The 26,055-nt window shown below is 44.4% G+C and overlaps 1 protein-coding gene across 1 annotated transcript in view; it reads right to left on the bottom strand.

Moving 5' to 3' along the window:
* KCNAB1 (potassium voltage-gated channel subfamily A regulatory beta subunit 1) overlaps positions 1 to 26,055 on the bottom strand; it is a 269,277-nt gene that overhangs the window by 102,923 nt on the left and 140,299 nt on the right. Inside the window, exon 2 of the mRNA XM_077750098.1 lies at positions 17,057 to 17,100. Coding sequence (XP_077606224.1) covers positions 17,057 to 17,100 — 44 coding nt within the window. The remainder of the gene's footprint in view (positions 1 to 17,056; positions 17,101 to 26,055) is intronic.

Here is a 26,055-nt window from a genome sequence, read left to right as displayed (position 1 = left end):
GAGTGGAAACAGAAGACTATGAAACTGCCATGAGATACAGAACTGAATTTGGGCACAAAAGAACTTGAGCGGAGGTGTGTACCTCAATCCTATTCCACATACACGTATTAAAGACCTGGTGATTAGCCTCCATGTGCTAGAATTTCTCATTCTTGCAAATCTTGTACAATTACCTTCTCCCACACACTCGGTCCTTAAACACTTTACTTTCTTCCAGTCTACTCTGTCTTCAATTCCTTCCTTGACCAGGAAGGTTAGGGTGGCTAAGTGATGTGATTGAGTATTTAAAAGATTCTCTAACCCTGTTCTCAATTCCATTGTCTCCCTTTTCCTTTACTGTAGCTGCCTAGCAAAAATCCCCACATGGATCAATCTGACTGTCTGGCTCTCATCACCCATGACCAAGCTGCTGAGCTGTGCTAGAGAAAATCAAAGAATACGGAGACGGATGCATTGTAAATTTTTGGTCTACAGTAACTATGTATAGAGCCCATCAGTGCTCTGTTTTTGGATCATTTTTCTCCACTGTTTGGATTTCAAAGATGCTCTACTTTTCTCAACCTCAGGCCCCACTTTTTCTTCTTCCAGCATCAGCAGATCACTCACACTTCCTGCTTCACAGAGACCATAAAAGCAGACAAACTATAATTCCCTCTACTTCTTGCTCCTAAATCCAGCAACCTACCCATCACAGACACAATCGATGTCCTGCCCATTTCTCAGTGGTCTCCAGCTGCCTGAACACTTCCTCTGGGATGCAGACACCCCATCTCCTTCCCCCTCAGATGGCGTGTACTCAACATTGGCTCCTGAGTTAAGGGACCATGAACTAAGATAACACTCATTCTCTCCCCTTACCTTCCTGTCACCATGAAAGCGGTTTCCTTCTAAGCAAGACTTGTTTCCCCATGGATCCTCTGGGTCCTATTCCCTTGCTCCTTCTTAGGGACCTCACTCTACCAATTATCACCGCTCATTACTGGATCTTATCTTTTCTCCACCTTAATTCTACTTTGTTCATTTAATATTAATTTTACACCTCACTTCCATTTTGTTCATATTTGTCTCATTTTTATTTGCCCATGCCTGTATTTTCCAAGAAACTTTTTTTTTTCCCCCAATCTCTAAAACTTTGCAATTTGTTAGGCTGACACCTAGATTAGGTCATTTTTCTGAGATTTTACTTTATGCTTTTAAAAACATTTCCTCTTGTATTTCCTTTACCCATCTTTTGCTAATTTGGTCAAGCCTCACTTACTCACAACTGCCATATGTGTTCTGTATAGGCTGTCTGTCTCTGCACACAGTATGATGAACTGGGCTCACAGTTAGTGAGCGATTAACTGATTGTTACATTTAATCTTCTGTAACAGCGAGGACATTTGAGTCCCGTGCAGCCTCTCTCCTTGCTTCTATTTCCAGTGCTCTCTAATTTACTGTCTGCTGTGACCACTGTGACCAGAGTGAGCTTCCTAAAATGCATCTGGCCAAGTGACTCCCCATCACAGAACAGATCAATTCCAAGCTTTGCGGCCTGGCCACCAGTATTTCTCATCATCTTTCCAAAGTCCTCTCTTATCATTTTCTCTCCCGATAATAATTCCTCCTCCAGGCCGTGCCAGCTTAGACTTCTTCCACGCTTCTCTTCCTGAATTTATTACTTCATTTAGAAAATATTTATTGAGGCCCCATCATTCCCCCAGAACCATGCCAGATGGTGGGGTCAAAACGGCAAACGATAATAACGGTCTCTGTTTGCTAGAGCTCCCAGTGCAGCGCGGAAGACAGAAAAACACTCAAACAATTACATCACAGGACCCAAAAGGCCACACACTGGTAAGAGGCGTTGCAATGGGAACTAATAGGAAGGCTCTAGCTGGATCTGGATGGTCAGGAAAGCAACAGTCAAGCCCAGGTGGGAGTGAGGGACAAGTGGGAAATTAAAAAAAAACAAAAAAACAAAAAACAAAAAAACAAAAAAACATGCCTGTGTCTTTCTTTCTCTTATCACCCTGACAGATTTCCTCTGCATCCTTCAAAATCCCACTGCCTCACCCAACACCCTCCCCCACTCCCCATAAGAGGTGGTCAGTTCCTTGTCTGTGCCATTTCGGTGTCTTACTGGTCTACCCTCTGCCTCTCTACCCCTAGCACATCACTGTTAAACTGCTTTTTACCTTGTTTACTCTTTGGCCTTTTCTATCCTACTCATCCTTTCTTACTCAGCTGTCTCTTCCTCCAGGAAGCCTTCCATGACTTGCCCACCTCTAGCTTAGGCAGTCCTCATAAGTGTTCCCAGAGCTCCTCAGATTTCTCTCAGAGCACTGGTCACACTGTGATTCATTCATTCAGTCATTCCATAAATGAGCACATACAGAACACCTTCTCTGATCTAGGCATGCGATCTGAATGGATAACCCAGCATATAGTCACTCTGAAGAAGTTCACCAGCAAACATAAACACAGGGTGTCCTCTGTGAGCACAAAGCCCAGAGATGTAATCCATCCCAGGACTCGGGTCGCTGCCCCCTGCCCCCACCCCTGCAGGCCCTGTGGTGCCAGGCAGTGATGCTCTGGTGCATCTTTTCTCCCCTTTCCCAAGCACAGCGTCTGGCACAGGTTCGTACAATCCACAAACACGAGAATGAATGAGGAGTGCCAAACTCCGTGCTTTGTGAGGACCTTCAAGTCTGCCATGGTCCCCGGCCCCCTGAAAGCTCACAGACTAAGACACAGGTGATGTCTGAGGCAGCAGGTGCACCAGCCAGGCGGGGACAGCCAACCGCCCCTCCCAGGAAGGTGCTGAAAGGGTGCGTGTCTGCTCTGCTCCTCTCCCTTGACCCCGAGAATGATGTGACTGGGTAGCAAAGTTACACAGAGAGCCACTTCCAGAACTGTGCCTCAGCACCAGTCCCATCTCCTTTCTTTAGCCAGTGGTTACACGCCTCTGCTGAGCGGGCTGTACTTCCTGCCCGGTAAGAGCTGAAGGAAAGAGCAGCATTGAGCAGCCGGCAGATGTTTGGGAGGGGAGAGGAGTGAGCGACCAAGAAGAAAACTGACCAAGTCCCACAGAAAGCTTGTTTCCAGGCACCGTTAGCAGAGCCCCGCCAGCACTTTCCATCCTCCTGCACAGCCCGAAGAGAGGCCATGGCTAGGCTGTCAGCTCTAATCCAGCGACTGCTCATTACCTCATCACCCGTTTCCTATAGTCACATGTTGGGCAGCCTCTTCCTCTTCCCATTTTAATTAGTTGTCAGATATAAAATGACCACTGATGGCATTTTTTGCTTTGCTCTCCTGGAGATTTTGCATATTCTCATCATCCAAGTGTTAGGATGAAGGTTTTATTTGTCCAAGAGCCTGGGGCTCTCTGATCCTTCAACATTTGGGGAAAGATATACAGGAAAGTATATTAAAAAGACAAAGCTACATATTTCCCCTCTGGAGCAAAGTTTTATGGATTAGGCAAACCGAGGGAAGAAGAAGTAAACACCCTTCAAACTCACCCAACTCTGAGCATACCTCACACTGTAGAAAAGGCTGGGAGACTTTCATTTTTAACCTTGGCTGCCAAAGACATAGAAAAAGCTCAGATAAGCTAAAGTAAGGGTTGGGGGAGGGTTTCTTTTGGTCTTCACTCGGAGAAGAGGTACACAGAGCTTTTTATGCAAGAATCTTTTAAATGTCCTTGGGGAATCTGCTTTCTGTGGTTGAAATAGATTTAAACCCTTCTGCAGCTTCAGGGCTGGTTCTTGGTTGACTGGATCCCTTCAGTAATTGGTTCCGGGATGGATACAAAACCCAGTCAGAGCCAATATTTATATGAGGCACGGGGCTGCTGCAGCCATCTTGTTCCTCTGAGGGCAGCCTGAGAATGAGACCTCCATCCTGCAGAGTTCATAGTCTGATCCCAGGATCAAGCCATTCAAGTATCCACTGCCCACATGAGACTTCGAAATTTTGTTTTTGCTTAATCTGATGTTTTCCCTTTGCTTTCGTTGAGTTTTCTGTTCACTTACTCAGGAAGGCTTCTGATTGATTCACACTCAATGGATGTAAAAAGAGCTGGGACTTTATTCCTAATTTCATCCAGCTGAGGCCTCTAAGGCCTGCGTATGAATCTCCACACATTTCCCCTCATGTGTTGACCCACAGCTGGTCACCCCCTCAGGCCTGTGTGTGGTCCTTCCAGGGCTCCCCACAGCCCCACATCCTCTTAATCTGAGCACCCCATTTCACAGGGGGTCAGCACGCCAACGGATGAGTCCCTCGTATTTTAGCTTCACAATTAGAGGAATTCAACTTTGCTGCTGACTGAAAGTAGGAAACCTTCTCAAACTTCCATTTGGGTTTTTATGGTTTAAGAAGATAATCTTATAAATGAAATCTTTATAAAATTAGTATAAGGGCAAATGCTGGGTGAACAAAACGAATAGACTTGCATGTACACAAGGAATGCCGTAGTCAGGCTGCTGCTTTGAGTGGAGGAGCCACAGGCAGGACTTGCTGACATCTTTAGGGCAATGTACACAGAGGGGAAGTCGGGCGTTAGCAGCTTCCTTCAGGGCCTCCAGGCAGACACAAAACGTCTGCACTCACTGTATTCTTACTTGGAAATCTCTTCCAGGGAAAGCACACTGGGTCACAGGACACAAAACGTGGATTTGCCCCCCCCCCCATTCTCTCTGTGGAGCTGTGACTGCCTGTCCTGACTGGAGAGGGATTCCGGGAGTCATTCAGGCTCCAGGCTCCAGCATTTTCTAATTCTACAGTAGAGTGAGGGCATTTTCACCCATCTGCCACCCAGGAGTCATGCAGAACTTGATCACTGCCCACATCATGACTGTGAGAGCTAGAATAAGCCTTCCAAGCCTGCTCCGGCCATTCACTTCTTGAGGAGGAAGGTAGGGCCAGGGAGAGGCTGTGGGCACTTGGAGGCTGCGGGCAGAGGCAGCGGGAATCAGGTTGTGGTAGGAACCCCTCCCTAAGGAGAAGNGGCTGGTCAGGGTCATATGTGCTGGGAACTATCCGCCCATCCTTCTTCCTACCCCTCTTGCAGAAGGAGAACATCTGGGAGTTCAAATATATGGAGATAGGAAAGTTCAAAGAAAACTGTGCCTTACAAATTGGCAACTGGAAGGAAAATGAATGCCCTCCCGAACGAATAATTCATTATTACAGCCCTGCTACCTGGGCCGAGGATGGGACTTGGGGTTACCGCACCCCCATTTATATGCTAAACCGCATAATTAGACTACAAGCAGTTATAGAAATTATAACCAATGAAACTGCTAGGGCTCTTAATTTACTTGCTAAGCAGTAAACCAAAATGCGCAATGCAATCTACCAAAATCGCCTGGCCTTAGATTACCTGCTTGCTCCTGAGGATGGTGTTTGTGGAAAATTCAACCTGAGCAACTGCTGCCTACAGATAGATGATGAAGGAAAAGTCATAGAGGAAATCACAGATCGAATGAGAAAAGTTGCTCATGTCCCAGTCCAAACCTTGAATGGTTGGAACCCCAGAGAGTTATTTGGAGGATGGTTTTCATCTTTCGGGGGATTCAAAACCCTCATAGGTATTGATTGTCCTCCTAATTCTGGGAGGATGTTTGCTCGTACTCTGCTTGGCTCCCTTGATTATACGATCAGTCTCCAGTCTCATTGAGACTATAGTTGAGAGAAAAACGGCTGTTCATGTAATGATGTTATGGAAATATAAACCTCTAAGCCAGGATGATGCTCTCTGACCCAAAATAGAGGGGTCCGAGCATCAAAGGGGGGAATGTGGTAGGAACCCCTCCCTAAGGAGAAAGAAAAAAATCGAAGAAGAGAGAAGAGAAGACTTCAAGGTCACCTAGATATGAGTCCAGCTGCCTACATCCCCCGTGTTCTTGTAAACTGAAACAACTTAATCAGACTACATGTTTATGTGTATTACCATATATGGGAGACAAAGAAATAGAAAATGCATAAAAAATCCCATGCCATATGATGTGGGCCGCTTAGTTCTTTTGGGTACGAACCCAACTGAGCGGTGCCTGCAAAATAAAGTTGCTTCCTGGAAAGAAAAGTCTCGGTGTCACGACTCTCTGAGCGAGAATCCTGCAACAAGGTAGCTGGTGAAGGAGACAGAGGCTGGAGATGTGGGCTCTGCTGTCTCTACCACTGGACTTGGACAAGACCTCTCCCCTCTTCCTGAGGAGGGAGCATAAGGCAAGCTACATGGGCTGCAATCGCCCCCCCCCCCCAAGGTGGGATGTGTGTGATAATCCTCAGGCACTCCTGGCTGCCCAAGAACAAAGGAAAGGGGGAAAACAGATGGTTAACTGATAGAGATCAGGGTCGTGCAGGACAGGAGTCTCCATCAGTTTACAAATATCTTTGTAAATTACAAGGAAAAGCCAATTTTATCAGAAGCCTAATCTCCAGAAACCTCTAGACTCAGTTTCCTGGAGCTCCAACATCACCCTTCCCTCCACAGTGATGTGGAGAAAAAAGACAAGAAGGAAATAGCAGGTAAAATTAACTTTCTTTATAACCTGCAGCCTACTGACAAATACTTGAGGCAAAAACAGAGGAAACCATTTCTCCAGGAACCCCCTAAAGTCCTAATGTTAATGCCTGACTAGAGGGAAAACAACCTTAGCTTGAAGATAGCAAGGCCTCTGGCATCTTATGAGTCCTCTTTAGCATATGAAAGTCCCTCTGGAGGCCTCCCTTTTGCTTTACCTCCCCCAACTCCATAGTGTATCACCAGTCACTCCTCACAACCCCAGGGCAGCTCTTCCTGCCCACAGGTCCTGTCCATGTGTTTTAGTGAAATCACCTTTTCGCAACAAAGACATCTCAAGAATTCTTCCTTGGCCATCAGCTCTGGACCCCCACATCCCCATCATTCCTGCCTCTATTTTTCTCATCTGTATAGGGGGTCATGACTACAAGGACTAAATCCCCCTCTCATAAGTGTGGGCCCATGTGTATAATCATCAGTTCCATCAAATGACCTGCATCCGGGTCTCTCTCTCCCCTGCTATCCGATGGTTGTACAATTACTGGCTTTGTCTGTCAATCATAGGTTAGGAAGTGAGGGCCACTCATCTTCTTACAGCTGGGGTGTAGGTGGGGGGCGTACATGGGGTTGTTAGCGACTCCTTTGTTTTCTCTTCCCAAGCTCTTCCCTGGCCCCAGCTCTGACACTGTGTGCATCAGGCAGCTGTTCTCTCAGGCTGCCTCTATCTTAACGCCTCGGACGCTCTAACGGGGGGAGGCAAAGGCACAAAGCCAGCAGCCACCGGCCATTCGCAGCATAAGCACATTGTCGGCAAGCCTTACGGATTTAATTAATGAAAATAGGAAATGAGGAAGAAATACTCTACAACAATCTTGTAAAAGTACAAATGCCTATTCAGGTTTAATGTGCACGTGGCATGGCAGTTACTCAAGGTAGACTTTCCAGCCTCAACTTCTCTTGTTATATGTTTGATATTCAGGCAGTGTTTAAATTGTGTGGGTATTTTGGTCTTAAGGTAATTCACTCTGTGGTATGAAGAAAAAATTGGTAAACGCTCTAAGGGAAGAAACTGTACCTTTTAAGTTGCCTCCCCAGTGTCTTAGAGGCACTTCCTAAATATTTGTGGCCGTTGTGTTGTTATAATAATAGGCAAAGTGGCTAGTTTACATTGGCCTTAGCAACAAGAATGAGACTCAGGAAGGGTGTCACAAAAATAATACTATCCGTGCTAAATATTTAATGTCATGTTCTCCTAGTGTCAAAATATTTAGTTCAGTGAGAGCATCTCTAAGGCAGAGGGAGACAAGCCAGGAGTACATTCTGCACATATGCAACACATTAAAAGGAAGCCCACGCAGTTTATTCTTACGATTCACCGCCTTTGCTCTGGAAGGTTCCCCTGATCAGGGAAGGGCATAAGGCAAGACAGACCCAAGGGGGCAGTGCGGAATGGAAGGGAGGGTGAGCTCAGTCTGGGAAGATTCTCCTCGGGGGGAGCCTGCCAGCCTGCCGGCCAGGTGGACATGCCTCAGGCCAGCTCCTGGGGCTGCTAAGCAGGAGGGGGTCACAGAGGCTGGCCCCTGGCTCACCAGTCCCCACCATACCTGTCTCCCTCCGTCTCCTTCCCCCTGGCTGCGGCAATGGCTTCCAACCCTGTCACCACCCCAAACATTATTAGTGTAGCCTTTTAAAAACACCTGCAGCCTGAGCGGGCCTCAGGAGCTTCTTACTCCAGAGGTCTGGACAGAGACAGGCTACTCGCATTTTTTAAAAGCACCACAGGTAATTCTGATGTGCAGCCAGAGTGGAGAAGAAACACCTCCTGAGAGACTCAGTGTAGGCTCTCCAAGGTGTTAAATATTTTACTCTAGGACTTCATTCGAGAATGAAGTGTGAACGAGCTGCCCGAAGAACACAAAACATGCGGAAGGTAGAGGCAGTTTGCACCGCCCACAAGTTACAGCCTCCAGGCTTGTGTAGAACAGGGCCCTGGATATATGGGTGTTGCTCTGGCTTTTCACTGCTGACACCCGGACCTAACTGTGTCTTGGGAGCACCACATAAAATGCCCTTCCTGACCAGAGAAGAGCCCAAGCCTCCTTTGGGATGATAGCATCTTTTTTTTTTTTTTTTTAAAGTTCATTTACTATTTTGAGAGAGAAAGAGGGAGAGTGTGAGAGTGAGGGGTGGGACAGAAAGAGGAGGAGGGAGAGAATCCTAAGCAGGCTCCACACTGTCAACACAGAGCCCGGTTCAGGGCTTCATCTCATGAACTGTGTGACCATGACCTGAGCCGAAATCAAGAGTCAGNAGGTTCCGTATGTGCTCAGCTGAAAAATAAGCACGTGACCGCATATTCCCCATCTCCCTATGTCGTGTGCCACTTCCCGGAAATAGCTGGCTGCTCGACCCACCACACACACCTGTGTGATGTTTTAAAAAACTTGCAAAATGTTTCATTAGTCAGGGTTCTCTAGAGAAACAATCTTATAATTTCTAATATAATTCCTTATAGATCTTTTTACATGTAAATATTTATATAATTATATTAAAATATAAAATTTATATATAGATTTGTAATATATATAAATATACATATATATAAAGAGATTTGCTCTAAGGAATTGGCTCACGGTATTGTGAATGCTGAGAAGTACTAAGGTCTGATATCTGCACCTGGAGACCCAAGAGAACTGGTGTGTAGATTCAGTCGAAGCCTGAAGGCCTGTGAACCAGAAGAGCCCATGGTTTAAGTTCTAGTCCAAAAGCCAGCAGGCTTGAGAGCGGAGAAGAAACAATATTTCAGTTCAAGTCCAAAGGTCAGAAGAGTCTGCTGTTTCAGCTCAAAGCAGCCCAGGCAGGAAGAGTTTCCCTCCTCCAAGGAGGGTCAGCCTTTTTGTACTATTCGGGCTTCAACTGATTGAATGAGGACCATCCACCCACATTCCGGAGGGCCACCTGCTTTACTTGGTCTACCAATTCAGATGTCACTCTGATCCAAAAACACCCTCATGACACTTCCAGATTAATGTTTGACTGCACATCCAGGTACCCTGTGGCTCAGGCAAGTGGACAAATAAAACTAACCATCACAAGCCTGTTTTCTTGCACACATCTTATCTGAAGGGGAGCATGTATATCCCAGAGTAAACAGCGCAACATAAAGTCAGCCTCTTTCAAGCACCTGTAGGAGCCACTGCCCACTGTGGTGTGTCACTTCCCATGGCATCAGACAGGCCTCTGCTCCTAAAGTGAGACTGTCTGGGGTAACTCAGAGTGTGGGCAGATGCCCCTTCTAACTGCTGATGCGGGTCTGAGCCCCACCCCAGCCTGGACTCTGTGTCACTGTATATGCAGTACATCCCCAGGACCCTAACCCACTCTGGGGACAATCCTCGACACTGGACCTTTCTGTGTCTTCTCTCCACTTCCCACCTCCCACTTCCACTTGGCCTTCACTGTTTCTGCATTTTTATGCTGCTTGAGAAAACAACAACAACAACCTGGACTTGCTGGTCCTCAGCTACTTGTGATTTCTAACCCAGCTCCATCTTCACTACCACCCATGTGCTTTTTGCCATTACCTAGCCCATGATCTATCTGTCCTGTCATTCATTCAATAAATATTATTGAGCACCTACTACTTGCCAGATACTGTGTTCTGCTAAAGACACAACAAGGGTACAGGAAAAAAGAGTTGGTCTCTGCTCTCAGGGAGCATATAGCCGGGGACTGTAGAAGGCAGATGCCCTAAACCTGTCCCAAAAGTCCAGTCTTCTGTATTCGCAGGTGACCTCAATGACAAGCACAGGTTTGCTTTGCTAGTAGTTCCTGGGTCTCTGTTTCCAGCCCAGAGCTCTTTCTATCTCTCCTTATGCCCTCTGAACCTCTGAAACCAGAAGTTGAAGGCTTCAGGCACTTGGGTGGCTCAGTCAGTTATGCGTCCAACTTCAGCTCGGGTCATGATCTTGCGGTTCATGTGTTTGAGCCCCGCATAGGGCTCCGAGCTGATGGTGCGGAGCCTGTTTAAGATTCTTTCTCTTTCCCTCTTTCTCTGCCCCTCTCTCACTTGCACTTGCTCTCTCTCTCAAAATAAATAAATAAATAAAACTTAAAAAAAAAAAAAAGTTGAAGGGCTCTCTGGTCACCACCCTCACAATGCTCCTGCTTCTTCGAGCCCTTGAGTTCCTCTTACTGTTCTGTCTGCATTTCTTCCGTCTGAGATTTTAGCTCATCTACCTTGATGACCCACCCAGGAACCCTAGTAACCTCTCCTGCTCAGGGAGACTTCTCATTCTGCATTCCCAGGTTGCCAAATCCCATTTATTCTTCTTCCTAAATAATGATCTCCTTTCAGTATATCTTTAATGCTTCCTGCACTACTGCCTCATCACCTGACTCCTAATTCCTCTCCCTGTCTCCACCCCTTCCCTCAAGCTAGCCTTCATATCGCTGTCAAAAACAAACCTACTACATTGGATGATGATGTCCTGCTCTTGATCCTTCTGTTTAAATGGCTTTTCACAAGCTAGAACAGGATTTTAAAACTTTTGGGGTGGTTTTTTTTTTTTTTTTTGGCAGAAGGATGCTTTCCACCCACCCCCCCTTCAAAATGGAATATAAAACACTAAAAAGAAATGAGCTATTAAGCCATGAAAAGACATGGAAGAAACTTAAATGCATATTGCTAAGTGAATGAAGCCAATATGGAAAGGCTACAAACTGTGTGATGTCCATACTATCTGAAATTCTGGGAGACACAAAACGATGGAGATAGTAAAAGAATCAGTGGTTTCCAGGGGTGAGGGGAAGGGAGAGATAAATAGGCAGAGCACAGAGGAGTTTTAGGGCAGTGAGATTATCAGTATGATACTATCATGAGGACTGTATGTTAATATACACTTGTCCAAACACACAGAACATACAACACCACGAGTTATACACATACCTACTGTAACTGTAGTCTGGGGGACGCGGCTGTGTCAGTGGAGGACTGTAACAAAGGTGCCACTCTGGTGTGGGATGTCCATAGAGGGGGAAGCGGTGTGTATGTGAGATCAGGGGAACCATCTACCTTTCCTCCTCAATTTTGCAGTGAACCCAGAACTGCTCTAAAAGATAAAGTCATTGGGGCACCTGGGTGGCTCAGCCCACTGAACATCTGATTCAAATCGCGATCCCAGGGTTGTGGGATCAAGCTCTGTATTGGGCTCTGTGCTGAGTGTGGAGCTTGCTTAAGATTCTCTCCTCTGTCCCTCTGCCCCACTCATGTGCTCTGTGCTCTGTGCTGACAGCTCAGAGCCTGGAGCCTGCTTCGGATTCTGTGTCTCCCTCCCTCTCTGCCCCTCCCCCACTCGCTCTCTCTCTCTCTCTCAAAAATAAACAAACATAATTTTTAAAAATTATATTTAAAATATAAATTTACTTTAAAAATTTTACGTTTAAAATTTCTTGTATTTAACTTCACCTTTAGAAAAAGTGGAGCTCCTTTGATAAGGGCTGTGGCAATGGAAGGAAGAGGGTGGAGTGAGGCGGAGCCCGTGTGACCTGGGGACCTCAGGACTGGGAGGAACACCAGAGATGCAGAAGGCGTGAGCTTAACAAGGCAAGGCAAACAAGGGCTCTCATGGTCAGGCCTGGCTTTCCTTCAAGGCACATGCCTGTGGCTCCCTGAAACCCTGCATTCACAATATTCTGCACATGCACTAGCATTTCCCCAAGCACCTCCTGCCCCGCGGGGGTCTCCCTCCAGGCTCCTGTGTCTCCCTGTCTTGAATCCTTTGCCCTCTTTCTCCATTTAGTGATTTCCTTCAAGTCTCAACTCAAGCAGCACTTTCTCTGTGAAGTTCTCCCAAGTTCTCAGGAGACTTCCCTCAGGCTTGGTTCATCCTATCCTAGCCTCTGGAAAACGTAGTGTCCGTTTCCACACGCCTAACTCCTGCTAAGTGCGCCATGTGAGAGCAGGATCCTTACAGCTTTCATCCTGGTGTTTCCCATAACCAGCAAAATGCCTGGCATCCTACGTGTTTGCTGGGAGTGAATGAGTAAATGAATGAACAATTGAATGAATGAATACATAAACTCGACTCTTCCTGTCTCAGGAGATGATTGCACATTCTCGTAGATGATTTTCACTCACTCTTTGATAGATTTACTTTTTTTCCCATGAGGTTCTTTGACTTTGGGGCTTGATCGCAGCAGTCAGTGTATTTACAAACCAGGCCAGCCACAGCAACCCATGGAGGGGTTTGGCCACTTAATTTTTCCCCACATTTCAAAAGTTGGCAGAGCCATGTTCCTTCAGAGGTATTTTCAGTTTATCCTCAAGTTATTTCATCTTTCTGTTCCCATTTCCACATATTCTTAGTTTCTGAAAAGGAAGCTTGGCAGAGCAAGGAGTTCTCAGTTTGTCCTCTGGTAGAGCAGAAAGTCAGGACTGTTAGCTTTAACTATTACCTTTAGAACATTTCAATAAAAGACACTGTAATGGTGTGATTTCTTGGTACATTTATGCATTTACTTATTTTTATTTTGAGAGAGAGAAAGAGAGTGAAAGAGCTCACACGTGAGTGCATGTGGGAGTGGCAGAGGGAGAGGGAGAGAGAATCTTAAGCAATGCTCCATGCCCAGTGCGGAGCCTGACCTGAGGATGGATCTTACAACCATAAGATCATGACCTAAGCCAAAATCAAGAGTCAAGCACTTAGCCCCTGCTTGGAACATTTAATAGTTAATTTCCAGAGCCTCAGTTGAACATGGGCTGTAAGTGAGCAGACATCCTGAGCCTGTAGCAGTAAACCTAGCTCCTCCTGGATTTGACAGCTGGAGTCCACAGAGCCAAACAGATCACCTAAGGCTGGTGCATCATTCCTATCTACGATGTTTTCCGTCTTCTCTGGCTTACAGAGGCCTCTGAGAAAGGTGCTCAAAAAAATGCTTATTCAACCAAGCTTTGGTACCTGTTTTGAATGAAGTCAGTCCCATGAACTTCTTTGTTTCCTCCAATTTTTCATGCAGCGTCTTATCACAAGCATTTAGGCTTTCAGAAAAATGTAAAGCTCAAATCAGGACTTGCTACACCTGAATCAAAGTTCTGTTTCAAAGTTCACCAAAATACCAAGAGCACACACACACGCCGGGTTTCTCAAAAACTACAGTCTACTCTCTGGAGACTCATTTACATGTGACACTTTTTAGACACCTGAATTTTTTATAGTTTCAAGGGCTTTGGCTTGAGTTTTCTACCTACTTTTGACTAATTTCTTTTCCACCACAGATATGGACTCTGAGATCACTGCTCTATGATTTTTCACTACATTTCAGAATTGTTATTTACAGGTAATTTCTTTCAAAAATAAGTAGAACATTTACCATAAAGCACAGTCTCAAAAAGACTAAAGTCAGACTATCTCTGATAATGAACCTCTAGAGCCTTTCAAAGACAAGTAAATGACAAGATCAGAGCCATAAATTAAGCAAATGTCAAATTTCCTTAGACTTACAGTAAGCAGAGACCCCCTCACCACCCCAATCATATCATTAGGGAGAACCAGAAAAACTCGGGCATCGATCGCCTTCAATATCTTTGAAAAACAGTGAAAGGAGGCAGAATTGCTATTACCTTTGATTCATTCACTACCGTCCCTTCCCTGGTCTCCACACTTGCATTCAACATTGGCTAAGAAATCCTCCCAAAGCGTTCCGGAGCCCGCCCACCACTTTGAATCCCACAGCATCAGGCCCCCACGTGGTAGTCACTTAACCACCCCCAGTCAGTCTCTCTCATCCTCTGAAAATTTCAGCTCTGGCTCACTGTCTCTCTCTTCAATATTAGTTTTGTCATACTCTTGAGTGATTCCAGGGACCTTGAAGATAATCCTTCCCTGTACCTTTAGCTCTCACTTTCTTGACTTCCTCTTCTCCACTGATCTTGTCTTCAATGCACCTTCCACCACCCTCTGCTAATGGACACATCTTAGACCACCCAAACTGAATGCCCCGAACCTCAGTTTCAAGCTGTCACTTTTTATCCTTCAGTTTCTAACTGTCACTTTATCCTTCAAACTTACTGTCTCTTCCAACGATGCTTTGGTCCTTCTGTTTGCATACTTTGTCAATCCTACACATTTTCCATTGTCCCATCATCTCCTCATTTATTTGTGGATCATATTCCTGGACTTAATCCTCATTTCCCCCTCCACTCAGTTTGAACTCTGAGGTCCACCATTATAATCACCCCTTTCCATAAATTCTCAGCTTCTTGGCTTCTCTTTTTCATCATATGCCCTTGAAAAACCCCAGCTGCACAGCTGAATGTGGCTGCGGGAAAAACACCCAGCCATGGAGATGGTCTCACTTCACATTTATTAGCACAAATCTCAAGCAGATCCTTAATGCTATCCAGCCACTCTGTCGTATCCCTCGGTCTATTCACCCTTCTGCTCTCCTGGGTGTCCTTTCTCCTCCAACGTTCAACATCTCCTTCCCATCCTCACTAACAGCTGATGACCTTGCTTCTGATTTCCACTGAGAATATAAAAGAACTTCTATGAGATACCACCAACCCACCAAGCAGCTTCAAAGCCCATGTACTCTGCCTGCTTTTGAGTTACTCTCTTTAAAAAAATTTTTTTTAATGTTTATTTATTTTTGAGACAGAGAGAGATAGAGCATGAGCTGGGGAGGGGCAGAGAGAGAGGGAGACACAGAATCTGAAACAGGCTTCAGGCTCTGAGCTGTCAGCACAGAGCCCAATGCGGGGCTTGAATCCACAGACGGCAAGATTCATGACCTGAGCCAAAGTGGGATGCCTAACCGACTGAGCCACCCAGGCGCCCTGAGTTACTCTCTTCTTGTGTCCTTAAGAAACCATTCTAGGTATTTTTCTCTCCTCTCCTACATCATTTTTTTCCCATCTCAAAAGGATTTCCTTCTCGTCGTATAAATATGCTGTCATTTCTTCCATGTGTAAAAGCACTCTCTCTGACTGAGCCCGCCTATCCATCTGCCCCTCCATTCTCTGCTCCCTTTTATAGAAATAGTCATGAAAAGAGTAGCCACCAGCTAGTCACTTCCCATGCTCTCTTGAATCATGCATGAGCTCTCCACCTCCCAAAACTGATCTTTTCAAAGTCATCAGTGAGCACCTTGCTGCTATATGATTAATTCTTGGAACTCACCTTGCTTGACCTGTGAGCAGGTTTTGATAGGGTTAGTCACTCCATCCGCCTTTAAATATTTTCGTCACCTGGATTCCAGGACTCTGCATTCTCCTGGTTCTCTGCCTAGTGCACTGACTGCTTCTTTTCAGTGTTCTTTATTGGCTTTTGCTCATTTTCCTGGTTTCTTAATGTTGGATTTCCCAGGTGCCAGACCACATGCTTCTGTTTTTTATCTATACTCAGTCCCATCATGTTCTCATCCAGTCGCATGGCTTGAACAGCATCCACATGTTGATGACTTTCAAGTCATCATGTACCTGACCCACACCTCTCCTTTAAAGTCCAGATTCACACATCCATTTATCTATTTGACCCCTTTGTCTTGGATCCCTAACAGGCATCTGAAACAATACATCCAAAATCAATCTCCCTTCTTCCCCCTCCCTCAGTCTTTCCTCATTCATTCTCCCACATCTCATTTACTGGAAGCCCCATCCTTTCTGCTGTTCAAGCAAACCTCCCCCCGCCCCCCAGTCATCTGTGCCTCTTTTCCTTTGTCCTCCATTCCATGCAGAATCGAACAAAGAACCTGCCAGCCTCTACCTTCAAAGCAGAGCATAATCTGACCACCTGTCATCACCTCCTTAGCTATCATCATGGGCCAGACTCTCTTAGGTTACAAGGATAGTTCTTATGGTGTCAAAAGATCCAAACACCAAGGCTGCCTTTTCTCATATGTGGGAGAAATCAGGAAGGCTTTCACCCTCCCTAAGTCTCATACTTAGATCTCACCATTTCAGACCTATCCTAAGCTGTTTCCATTTCTGTCTCTACTTAGTCTTCTTTAGATATTTACATTTTCTGGGAGGAATACTATATATGTTTACATACATATATTATTTACAGATATTGTCCCAGAGTATTTAAGGTACACTATAAAAGTACATAAAATACACAACAATAGAGAAAAATAAGTGAGTAAATTAGGCAAAGGGAAAATAAGGATAGGAAAACATTCAGATACACCTGAGGTGAGCTACAGGTGAGGTGAGCATACAAATGCATGCAATGAGGTTCTTCATCTTTGCTAAACATGAGTAACATGTAAGTTTCTCCCACTAAGGTGTGCTTTTAATATCAGATTTATTTCTGCTTGAAGGGCCCCGTATGGGATCATGAGCACAGTGGCTCTTTGGGTCTAGAAAGGGAGAGGGCTGTGTTGGGCAGGAAAGGCTCAGAGGAGAAGGGGTTGATGCTAGTCAGGAAGCCCTCGCCTTGCCCAAGACTGGGTCTCAGCCTAATTCCCATCACTCCTTTGGTGTTTGTTCTTCCCAGTCTCCCACCACCCAGTCCATCCCCACACGATACCCATGGTACTTACCAAGACCCAAGCAAGAAACTCTGAGTCCTGATTTTCCAAGATTCCTAGAATAAAAATAAAGCAAATCACGGTCATGACTTTCTCAGGTGAAACTATATACATTTAACTCTGAATCCTGTATCTCACTTTTGGCATTGTTTTGGACGAGAGTTGTGGTAGAGACAGAACTGCAGGTGCAGGTTTGTGGGCTTGGGAAGAGTCTCACACCTCCATTTGGGTGCGAGGAGGCTCGAAATGTGCTTGGGTCCAGCACAGGATGAAAATGTCCCCCACAAACTGCAGCTTTTCAGCCCTGAATGATCTTCTTTGCTAATTTGTTTACAAATCTATTTTCTTTCTCTCTCTTTCTATAATGTGAGTTCCTTGAGGGCAAAATTTTTTTATTTTATCCACCATCCAGTCATTCATAATTCATTTATCATTTATCCACAGAGCCTGACACACAGTGGACCCTAAACAAGTATTTCTTGGCTGAGCAACTAACAAACTGACTTCTAAAACAGAGTATTATTACTAATGGTTGGGGATTATTAGAAGAACAAACTCAAAATGATCCTTTAGGCTATTTAAACTAACTTACAGATACCTCTGGACTTATGATGGGTTTATGTCCTGAGAAGCCCAATAAAGTTGAAAATATCCTAAGATGAAAATGCATTGAATTCACCTAACCCAGCAAACATCACAGCTTAGCCTAGACCCTCTTAAACATGCTCAGAACACTTATATTAGCCTATAACTGGGCAAAATTATCTAATGCAAATCCTATTTTATAATAGTGTTGAATATTTCATGTAACTTTTTGACTACTGTACAGAAACTAAAAAAGAAAAAGGAGGAGGAGAAAGAGGAGGAAGGAAAGAAGGAGGAGGGAGGGTAAGATGAGGGGTAAGAAGAGAGGGAAGAGGAAGAGGAGGGGAAGGAGGAGAGGCAGGGGAGGAGGAAGAGGGGGAAGTGGAGGAGGAGGAAGAGGGGGAGGAAGGGGGGAAGAGGGAGGAGGAAGAGGAGGAAGAGAGGGAGGGGGAGGAGGGGGAAGAAAAGAAGAAGAAAGAAGAAAGAAGAAGAATGGTTGAAAGGGTCTGCAATGATTGCAGGTGTACTGGCTCTTTGCCCTCCGGATTGCAGGGCTGCCCGGGAGCTGCAGCCTCCTGCCCAGCGTCATGAGACAGTGTCCTAACATGTGTTACTAGCCTGGGAAAACATCCAAATTCAAAGTCTGAAGTATGGTTTCTACTGAAAGCACACGCCTTTCACACCATCACAAAATTAAAAAAAAAAAAAAGAAATGTAACTCAAACCATCAGAAGTTGGGGACCATATTATATTTTTATGAAAGGCTCCATAAAATTCTACAAGAAGGTCAGATACTGGGGCATCTGGGAGGCTCAGTCAGTTAAGCATCTAACTCTTGATTTTGGCTCAGGTCATGATCTCACAGTCCATGAGATCGAGCCCTGCATCAGGCTTTGCACTGACAATGCAGAGCCTGCTTGGGATTCTCTCTCTCTCTCTCTCTCTCTCTCGCTCTCTCGCTCTCTCGCTCTCACTCTCCCCCTTCCCCTCCCCCCTGCTTGTGCCCCTTCCCTCTCAAAATAAACTGTTTAGAAAATTTTTTTAAAAGATCAGATAGTCCCTTTTAAATGATTATTGTTTCCTTTATCAATCCCTTTGCTTTTCATCCCTAAAAGCTTATCAGAAAGAGGGAGTACATTTTCACTCTCTACATAGAGAGAGAACTAAGCACTCTAGTCTTCATTCTAAGGTATTCCGTGGAGACCCACACCCATCCCATCTTCCTACCATTCTGCAGAACAGCTGTCCTAGAATAGATCAAATTCTCAGAGAAAGAACGCCTCATAGAATCTTGTAGGGGTCTAATGTGAGGAGGTGAAGCTTAAATAATTGATCACGGTAGAAATGTGCACCCCTTGCTCTCTGATCAGATGCTCTTAGGAGAACACAATCCTCCCCCACCTCCCACCTGCTTCTACCCCCAACAAGATAGCACAGATTTTTCCAACTGCCACACAGCTCAGTTCTTCCAAGTGCTCTCTTGATTCTCCCACAGTTTGGCTTCTTTAGAGGCTTCTTTAGAATTTGGCTTCTTTAGTGCTCTCATTTTCGCATCTATTTCTTTCTTCTGTTTATTATCCCTGTCTATAAAATGCCGCCTAAGCAACACATTTAGTTTCATAGCATAGTCTAAAGTGCAACACACTGTAAGGAGTTGAAAGACCTGGGTCTCTGACCTATTGCTGAAATTAACCAGGTAACCTCTGGGGTTCAATTTCTTCACTGGTAAAATGAGATATTAATGCCTGGGCCATTCATCTAGCCTCACATCTGTGGGATCGGAACGCAGTAACGCATGCTAAGGTGTTGAAGAGCAGACAAATGGAGAGCATAATTATTTTTGGTGCTTTCTGACTCTGCCCCCCTCTCACAGACCTAGTGCTACATTTTTCCATTTGAAGTGGGTGAGTCCACCTGGAGGGAAACTATTGCATAAACGAGTGTGTGAAAAACACTTTGAATCACTGAATAGGAGAAAAATAACTGGACTTCTCCCATGAAGGCAATTTGCGTAAGAAATTATCCTTTGAGTAGTTTCTCAGAGAACCACAGGATATAAAATTAGAAGATTTTTTAGTCTAAAGGCCTACTGATTTTAAAAAATAAAAATATAGAACAAAAGCTCTATAGTAGGGAGAATAAAAAAGACTACACCAAAACAAAAAAAGTATACTTATACATACAGATACGTATACATATATGTATATAGATACGTATCTGTATATGTATATAATAAACATTAAAAAATAAAAACATAAAAAGTAGAAAAAAACGTATACATATACGTATATACAGATACATATCTGTATATGTATATGTATGTAATAAACATTAAAAAATAAAAACATTAAAAGTAAAAAAAATAAGTACAGTAGACCCTTGAACGATGCAGATTTGTATTGCATGGGTCCATTATACATCGATTTTTTAAAAGTAAATACAGTACAATAAATATATTTTCTCTTCCTTATGATTTTTTAAATAACATTTTCTTTTCTCTAACTCACTTTATTGTAAAGATACAGTATATCATACATATAATATACAAAATACGTGCTGACTGCTTATGTTATCTGCAAGACTTCCAGTCAACAACAGGCTATTAGTAGCTACATTTTTGGGGACTCAAAGATTGTACGTGGATTTCAACTGCGCCGGGGGTCTGTGCCCCTACCCCTCGCACTGTTCAAGAGTCAATTCTGTATGTGACTAACAGTCTTCCAAGTAGAGATACTCAATACTGATGCATCAGGAAGAACTTACTGAGAGGTTACCACATTCCAGGCGATGTGCCACTCACGGGGATACAGAGGGGAACCCATTCTGCTTTTCTACCTTCAGGGAGTTCTCTATCCCTACCTTTTCTGAGGGGCACAGAAAAGCAACCAGGTAACTACAATACAGTAGGGTGTGTCCTCCCTGCATGCCTTTGGGAGAATATGGAGGGCTATCTCAGACCTGTATTCAAGGTAAGTATGTGAACGTCACGGGGAAAAAATTTTCAGTAAGAATTTCCACTTAATTTTAATCTTTCCATGCTTCTGACAACAAAAGGGAGAAAACTATGCAGAGCAAGACATTGTTATGACAAACTCAAAGAAGGCAAGGTCATGTCACTGGGTACTTACTGAGTAACATCCCAGCACCAAGGTGGGGAGACTTGTCCTATTTTTCTTACCACCATGACTTAGGAAGATAATGATCACTCTGCTATGGGTTTGGAAGATCAAACTTGAAAAACAAGAATTGTCAGCAAAAATAAACTGCAAAGTAGCAAGTACTAAATGTGGCCCATTTTCTTGCCATTGATGTTTAAACACTCAGGCCAGCTTTTCTGGAATGAAGGCCTTAGAAGATTTTGTGCTATATGAAAAGTTCCATTACAAATGTTGATCCAGAGTTGATAGATCACACATTGAACTTTGGTGTTTTTATTTCCTTCAGCTCTCTCTAAATGTCTTCACTCTCTGGAGGGAATGGTTATACAACTCAGGTGGTTGTTTTTAAAGTGAGAGACATTTTCTGTCATTAGCCATGTCATGTCTCTAAATCCACGGCCCTTACTTTGTCCAGGGGTGGGTCTCTGTGAGACTCCTACTCTCTAAGACATTTTTTTTTTAATTTTTAAAAATGTTTTATTTATTTTTGAGATGGGGGGAGGGCAAAGGGAGGGAGACACAGAATCTGAAGCTGTCAGCACAGAGCCCAACGCGGGGCTCAAACTCACGAACTGTGAGATCATGGCCTGAGCCAAACGCAGCTGGACACTTAACCACCTGAGTCACCCAGGCACTCCACCCTGTAAGGCATTCTTAACACATGATGATACTTCTCATTCTGCGGATGTAGAAGGTGGAAGGAATCAATTCCCTCCAATTCAGCTCACAGAATTCCAACACAATTTCTGTGATTACAGAACGGAGATGTTGCAATTGCCCACTTATTCTGATCCATTCCAGCTCGGCTGGGAAGCCCAAATCCTGGACATATTTGATCCAGGGAGTACAGACAATATTATCAAAGCTTATTTGTGTGGCCATCCCACCAAATAATGGTCAGGTTTACATATCGTGCTAGGCTATAACAGCTATCACAGAACATTCTTCACCCCACATACAGAGTTTTCACGACTACCTCATGATCTTGCATGACTTTAAGCAACAAAACAACTTTACAGAATTTCAGTTTATTTCCTAATTCCTCAGCGTTCACAGAATTGAGGCTACATAAACATTCTGTAAGCACGTCCACTTTCTAATTAGATTGAATTCCTTTCCCTTTCGATTCAAAATAGTCTCATCACACTGGTTTACCTATTTTATCTGTGTCAGATATGCCAGAAGGAAGTCTCACCGTGTTCATTTTTAGAATCTGCTCCTGTTCAACTCAAAATAAAAGCTCCTCTTTCCCAGGTGAACCTGGGCCGCTCTGCTGCTAATATTAGAAATGAATGACATCAATATGGGGGCATAGGACACTTAGCTTTGTCAGTCAAATGTTGGAAACCGTAAATCTGAAATCAAAGCTTCAGGAAAGAGTTATCTGGAAAAGGGATATGGCTTCTTGAGAACACCACGATTGCATAGCTTTCTCTCTCTCTTTTTTTTTTCTTTCTTTTCTTTCCTGTAGGCAGGACTGTCCCCTCCGTGAACGCAGACCTGAACTTACTTTAGGCCAGTGGTTAGTTCTGTGACAGAGGCGTTAACTAGGATTCCTAGTGGCATTTTGTGAAGCCTCCNCTTAGGCACAGTATCGGAAGCCGCTCTCAGGCTGTCGTTGCTTTACAAATCACAGATGTTAAGAAAGGAAGATCAGCAGCCCAAATGTCTGGTGTTAAATTGTTTGCTGCTGAATACACGTGTCTGAATACACTGTGACATCATTCACAGTTGTAAACTGCTCAGCAAAGAGGTGTGGCTGGCTAAAATATGCACCTTGCATTTGGCCAGGAAAGCAGCACATCACCTGGGACAAGGAGATGACTAAAAGCACGTGAGTTTGGTTTGACCTGTTTTCGTGCGCTCAGGTCATTCTGTCCGGCGTGGGCTCACCTATTGGAACACCGTCCTGATCCATTTGAAGCACACCCTGCTATTCTACGGTGCCTCACCTGAAACTTACTAGTCAAATCTGGGGCGTGGAATTTTGTTTTTAAAGGAATGGACATTTAACCTTTCTTGAAGAACCCAAAGCCAAAGTTGTGTCTGTCAGTCAGCTGGTTTTGGTGGTTGTACAAGCACACACATTCTGACAGCCGTGAAGGTGACTGCAAATGGTAATAACACTTTCTTAGGAGGGCATCGTTCATTACTGCTGATAAGTGAGTAATGACTCATTTGGAAACCACCAGGCACAAAATTGATGTAGCCATGCATTTTGATGACAGACGTTGTCATGCAGTGGAATGAAACTTTGTTTCATTCCCTTTTTTTTTTTTTAACTGAGGAAGGGTTTTTAAGGAGGGTCTTTCCATGGTTAATGTTTTATTTATCTTTGAGAGAGAGAGAGACAGAGCATGAGTGGGGGAGGGGCAGAGAGACGGGGAGACACAGAATCTGAAGCAGGGTCCAGGCTGTCAGCACAGAGCCTGACCTGGGGCTTGACCTGGGGCTTCAACTTATAAACCATGAGATCATGACCTTAGCTGAAGTCCGGCGCTTAACAGACAGAGCCACCCAGGAGCCCCAACTTTGTTTCATTCCTAGTTTCACTTAAGTAGCAACAAAGTAGAACAGGGTTCTATCAGATGCTTTGATTTAATGGCTTCAGCCATTTGTCAGTTGTAAATTCCAGCTAGATTCTTATGTTCACTGAATATACAAAATCACCTGCCGACCTATAGATTCTAGAAAGGTCTAAAGAGGAGTGGCAGTAAGAGACTTCTCTATAATTAATTAATTAGTTCAGTAGTGATATACCAAGTTTCAACTATATACCAAGCCTTGCATTAGAGGTAGGAATGGGCTGAGTATCAAGATGGTTGCTATTCTGATGGAACTCACATAATAGAAAGGGAAACAGATATTAAAGTGATTTAATTATCTGATTATAATACTAAATAAAAGCACACTATGCCCTAAGTATAAAATTGGGATGTTGGGAAGCTGACCTGGTCTGGATCACTAGGAAAAACTTTTCTAGGGAATCTAACCTGGATTTTTCCAAACCTTTTCCATGGATCTAACCTGAGATCCAAAAGAAAAATAGAAAGTAACTTAATGAAAAGAACAGGATTTAGCATTCTAAGCAGAGTGAACAGAGCGTGCAGATGCTCAGAGGCTGGAGGAAGCCTAGGTAATTGAAGAACTAAAAAAAGTACAAGGCAGTGGAAGAGTAGAGAGCTAGTGACTCCTGGTGAGCCGTGGGGATCACAGGAAGATCAAATCGGGTCTCACAGGTTAGATTATGTTACCAATTCTAGACTTAATAGGACAGAGTTATGGAAAACTACTGGAAAACTTAGAGGAAATGGGTGGAAAGGAAGGCAAGAAGAGGAGCTAGGAGGCTACTTCGTTAATCCTGATGAGAAATTATGGTACCTCAAATTCCAACTGAGCAGAGATAGGAGAATGTGGAAGTTTCCAGAAATTCTTAGCAGGCAAACTCTGGAGGACTTGGTGTTTGATTAAATAATAGGGTGAAAGAGAAGGAGAAATAATGGGCCATTCTGAGATTTCTAACTGTGGCAGCTGGGTGAAGAGAGGTGCTTTTCGCTGAAGTAGGGTTCATTTAAGAAATAGAAGGGTCTGACTCACTTTTGTGGATTTGAGCAAAGAGATTTGCATGAGATATCCAAGCTAGTTGCCTGGAGCTCAGAGTAGGGAGAGGGTGTTCCGGGTATGGAAGGGAAGAGGTGCCATGGGCTGGGTCCAGCTGCCAAGGGAGAGAGTGTTCAGTCAGAGAAGAGGGCCCAGCCCTGAGAAGCTCCATCATTATGGGTGGCAGAGAGGAAGTACACTGACGAAGGAGACTGAGAAGGAGTGGCAGAGATGTAGAATGGGAAAGTATTGGTGTAAAAGCCAAAGGTGAAGGCGGTTTCAGGAGGGCATGAGTGGGCTGCAGTGTTGAAGGCTGCAGAGAGATCCAGACCCAGGAGGGGAGAGAAACGCCCTTTCCTGTTCTGCTCTCCTGTGGGATTGCTGGGAAGCCTGCAACACTCATTCTGGTGGCACTGGGGAGGGAGTCGGGTTGGTGGCCCGAGAAAGGGGAGGTGCAGAACCATGCTTACGAGCTGCGGGTGACCTTGCACAGGGTACTTAGCCTTTTTCAGTCTCTCTCCTCAGTCATATGTGCAGATATTAATAGCCCACTACTTTTTTATTTTTGATGATTAAGTGAGAAAGTACAAATGCAGCACCAGCGCCAGCATGTTTCGGTGTTCAATAAATGTTAGTTGCTTTCTGCCCTTATTTCCTAGGAAAAACGGTGTCTTCAGGACGGACCCTGGTAGGGTTCTGGTTCTGGTGCCGAAGCTGGTAGGAGGCCACCTCCGTGACTTGCAAGACCCACCTTGCTTCCCCGACCTTAGGATCCTCTTTGTGCTTAGACTTCGTGCTTAGACACTGCAACCATCCTGAATCTATTATATGCAAATTGTGAGTCATTTTGCCAGAATCATTAGAAAAGTGGGAAGCAGGGGATAAAGATAGATAAAGCAGACAAAGGAGAAGCTGGCACCTTGTTGGCAAAGGCAGTTTGGAGACGTCGTGTGGGTCTAAGGCATTTTGAACAGTTCTCCTGGGATCACCAGGAGGGAGAGATGGACATGTGATATAAGGTGCGGATAGGGCTATGCAAACTGGGGTGTGGTGGGGGCTGAGACATGCTCGCCCAGGTCTAGTTACTGCTTAAATAAAAGTTATCCTGGTTTTACTGTCTCAAGGACCCCAAGACATCAGAATAGCTGAAAATCAAGAAGTCAGAGTTTTAAATCAGAAGAATCTAGAACCTTTATCTCAGGGGCACATAATTTGGAGGTTCATGAACTTGGAATGGAAAAAGTACATTTTTGTTTTTCACCAACTTCTTACTGAAACTTCGCATCTCTTGCAAGTACAAATATAGGCAAGAAACCACAGAAGGACCTACGTTCCCTGTGATTGTGCCGCCAACAGAAATTATAGGCATGTTTCTGTCCCCATCACGGTTGCTTCGGAGAGCTCAGAAAATTATTTGTAATCACCATCTACACTCCTCCTCCTTGGAAATGGTGGTAATTCCACCTGCCCCTAGAGCTGGTTATTTAATATACTAATAAAGAACTGTTTTACTAGGTTACAAGTTTGGATTTTAGGTATTTTGAACTGTATTTCAATTTAATTGGAATCCTGTGTATTTTATGTTATGTATTTAAAGGTTTTGTTCAGAGGAGTCTGTAGGCTTCACCAGACTGCTGGGGCGGTGGGGGGGGGCGGTGTAGGGGGGAA

Source organism: Crocuta crocuta, unplaced genomic scaffold, assembly GCF_008692635.1.
Source record: "Crocuta crocuta isolate KB4526 unplaced genomic scaffold, BGI_CrCroc_1.0 scaffold19, whole genome shotgun sequence".
Taxonomy (NCBI): Eukaryota; Metazoa; Chordata; class Mammalia; order Carnivora; family Hyaenidae; genus Crocuta; species Crocuta crocuta.
Note: the sequence above shows the minus strand (reverse complement) of the source record. Positions and strands in the feature narration are given on the sequence as shown.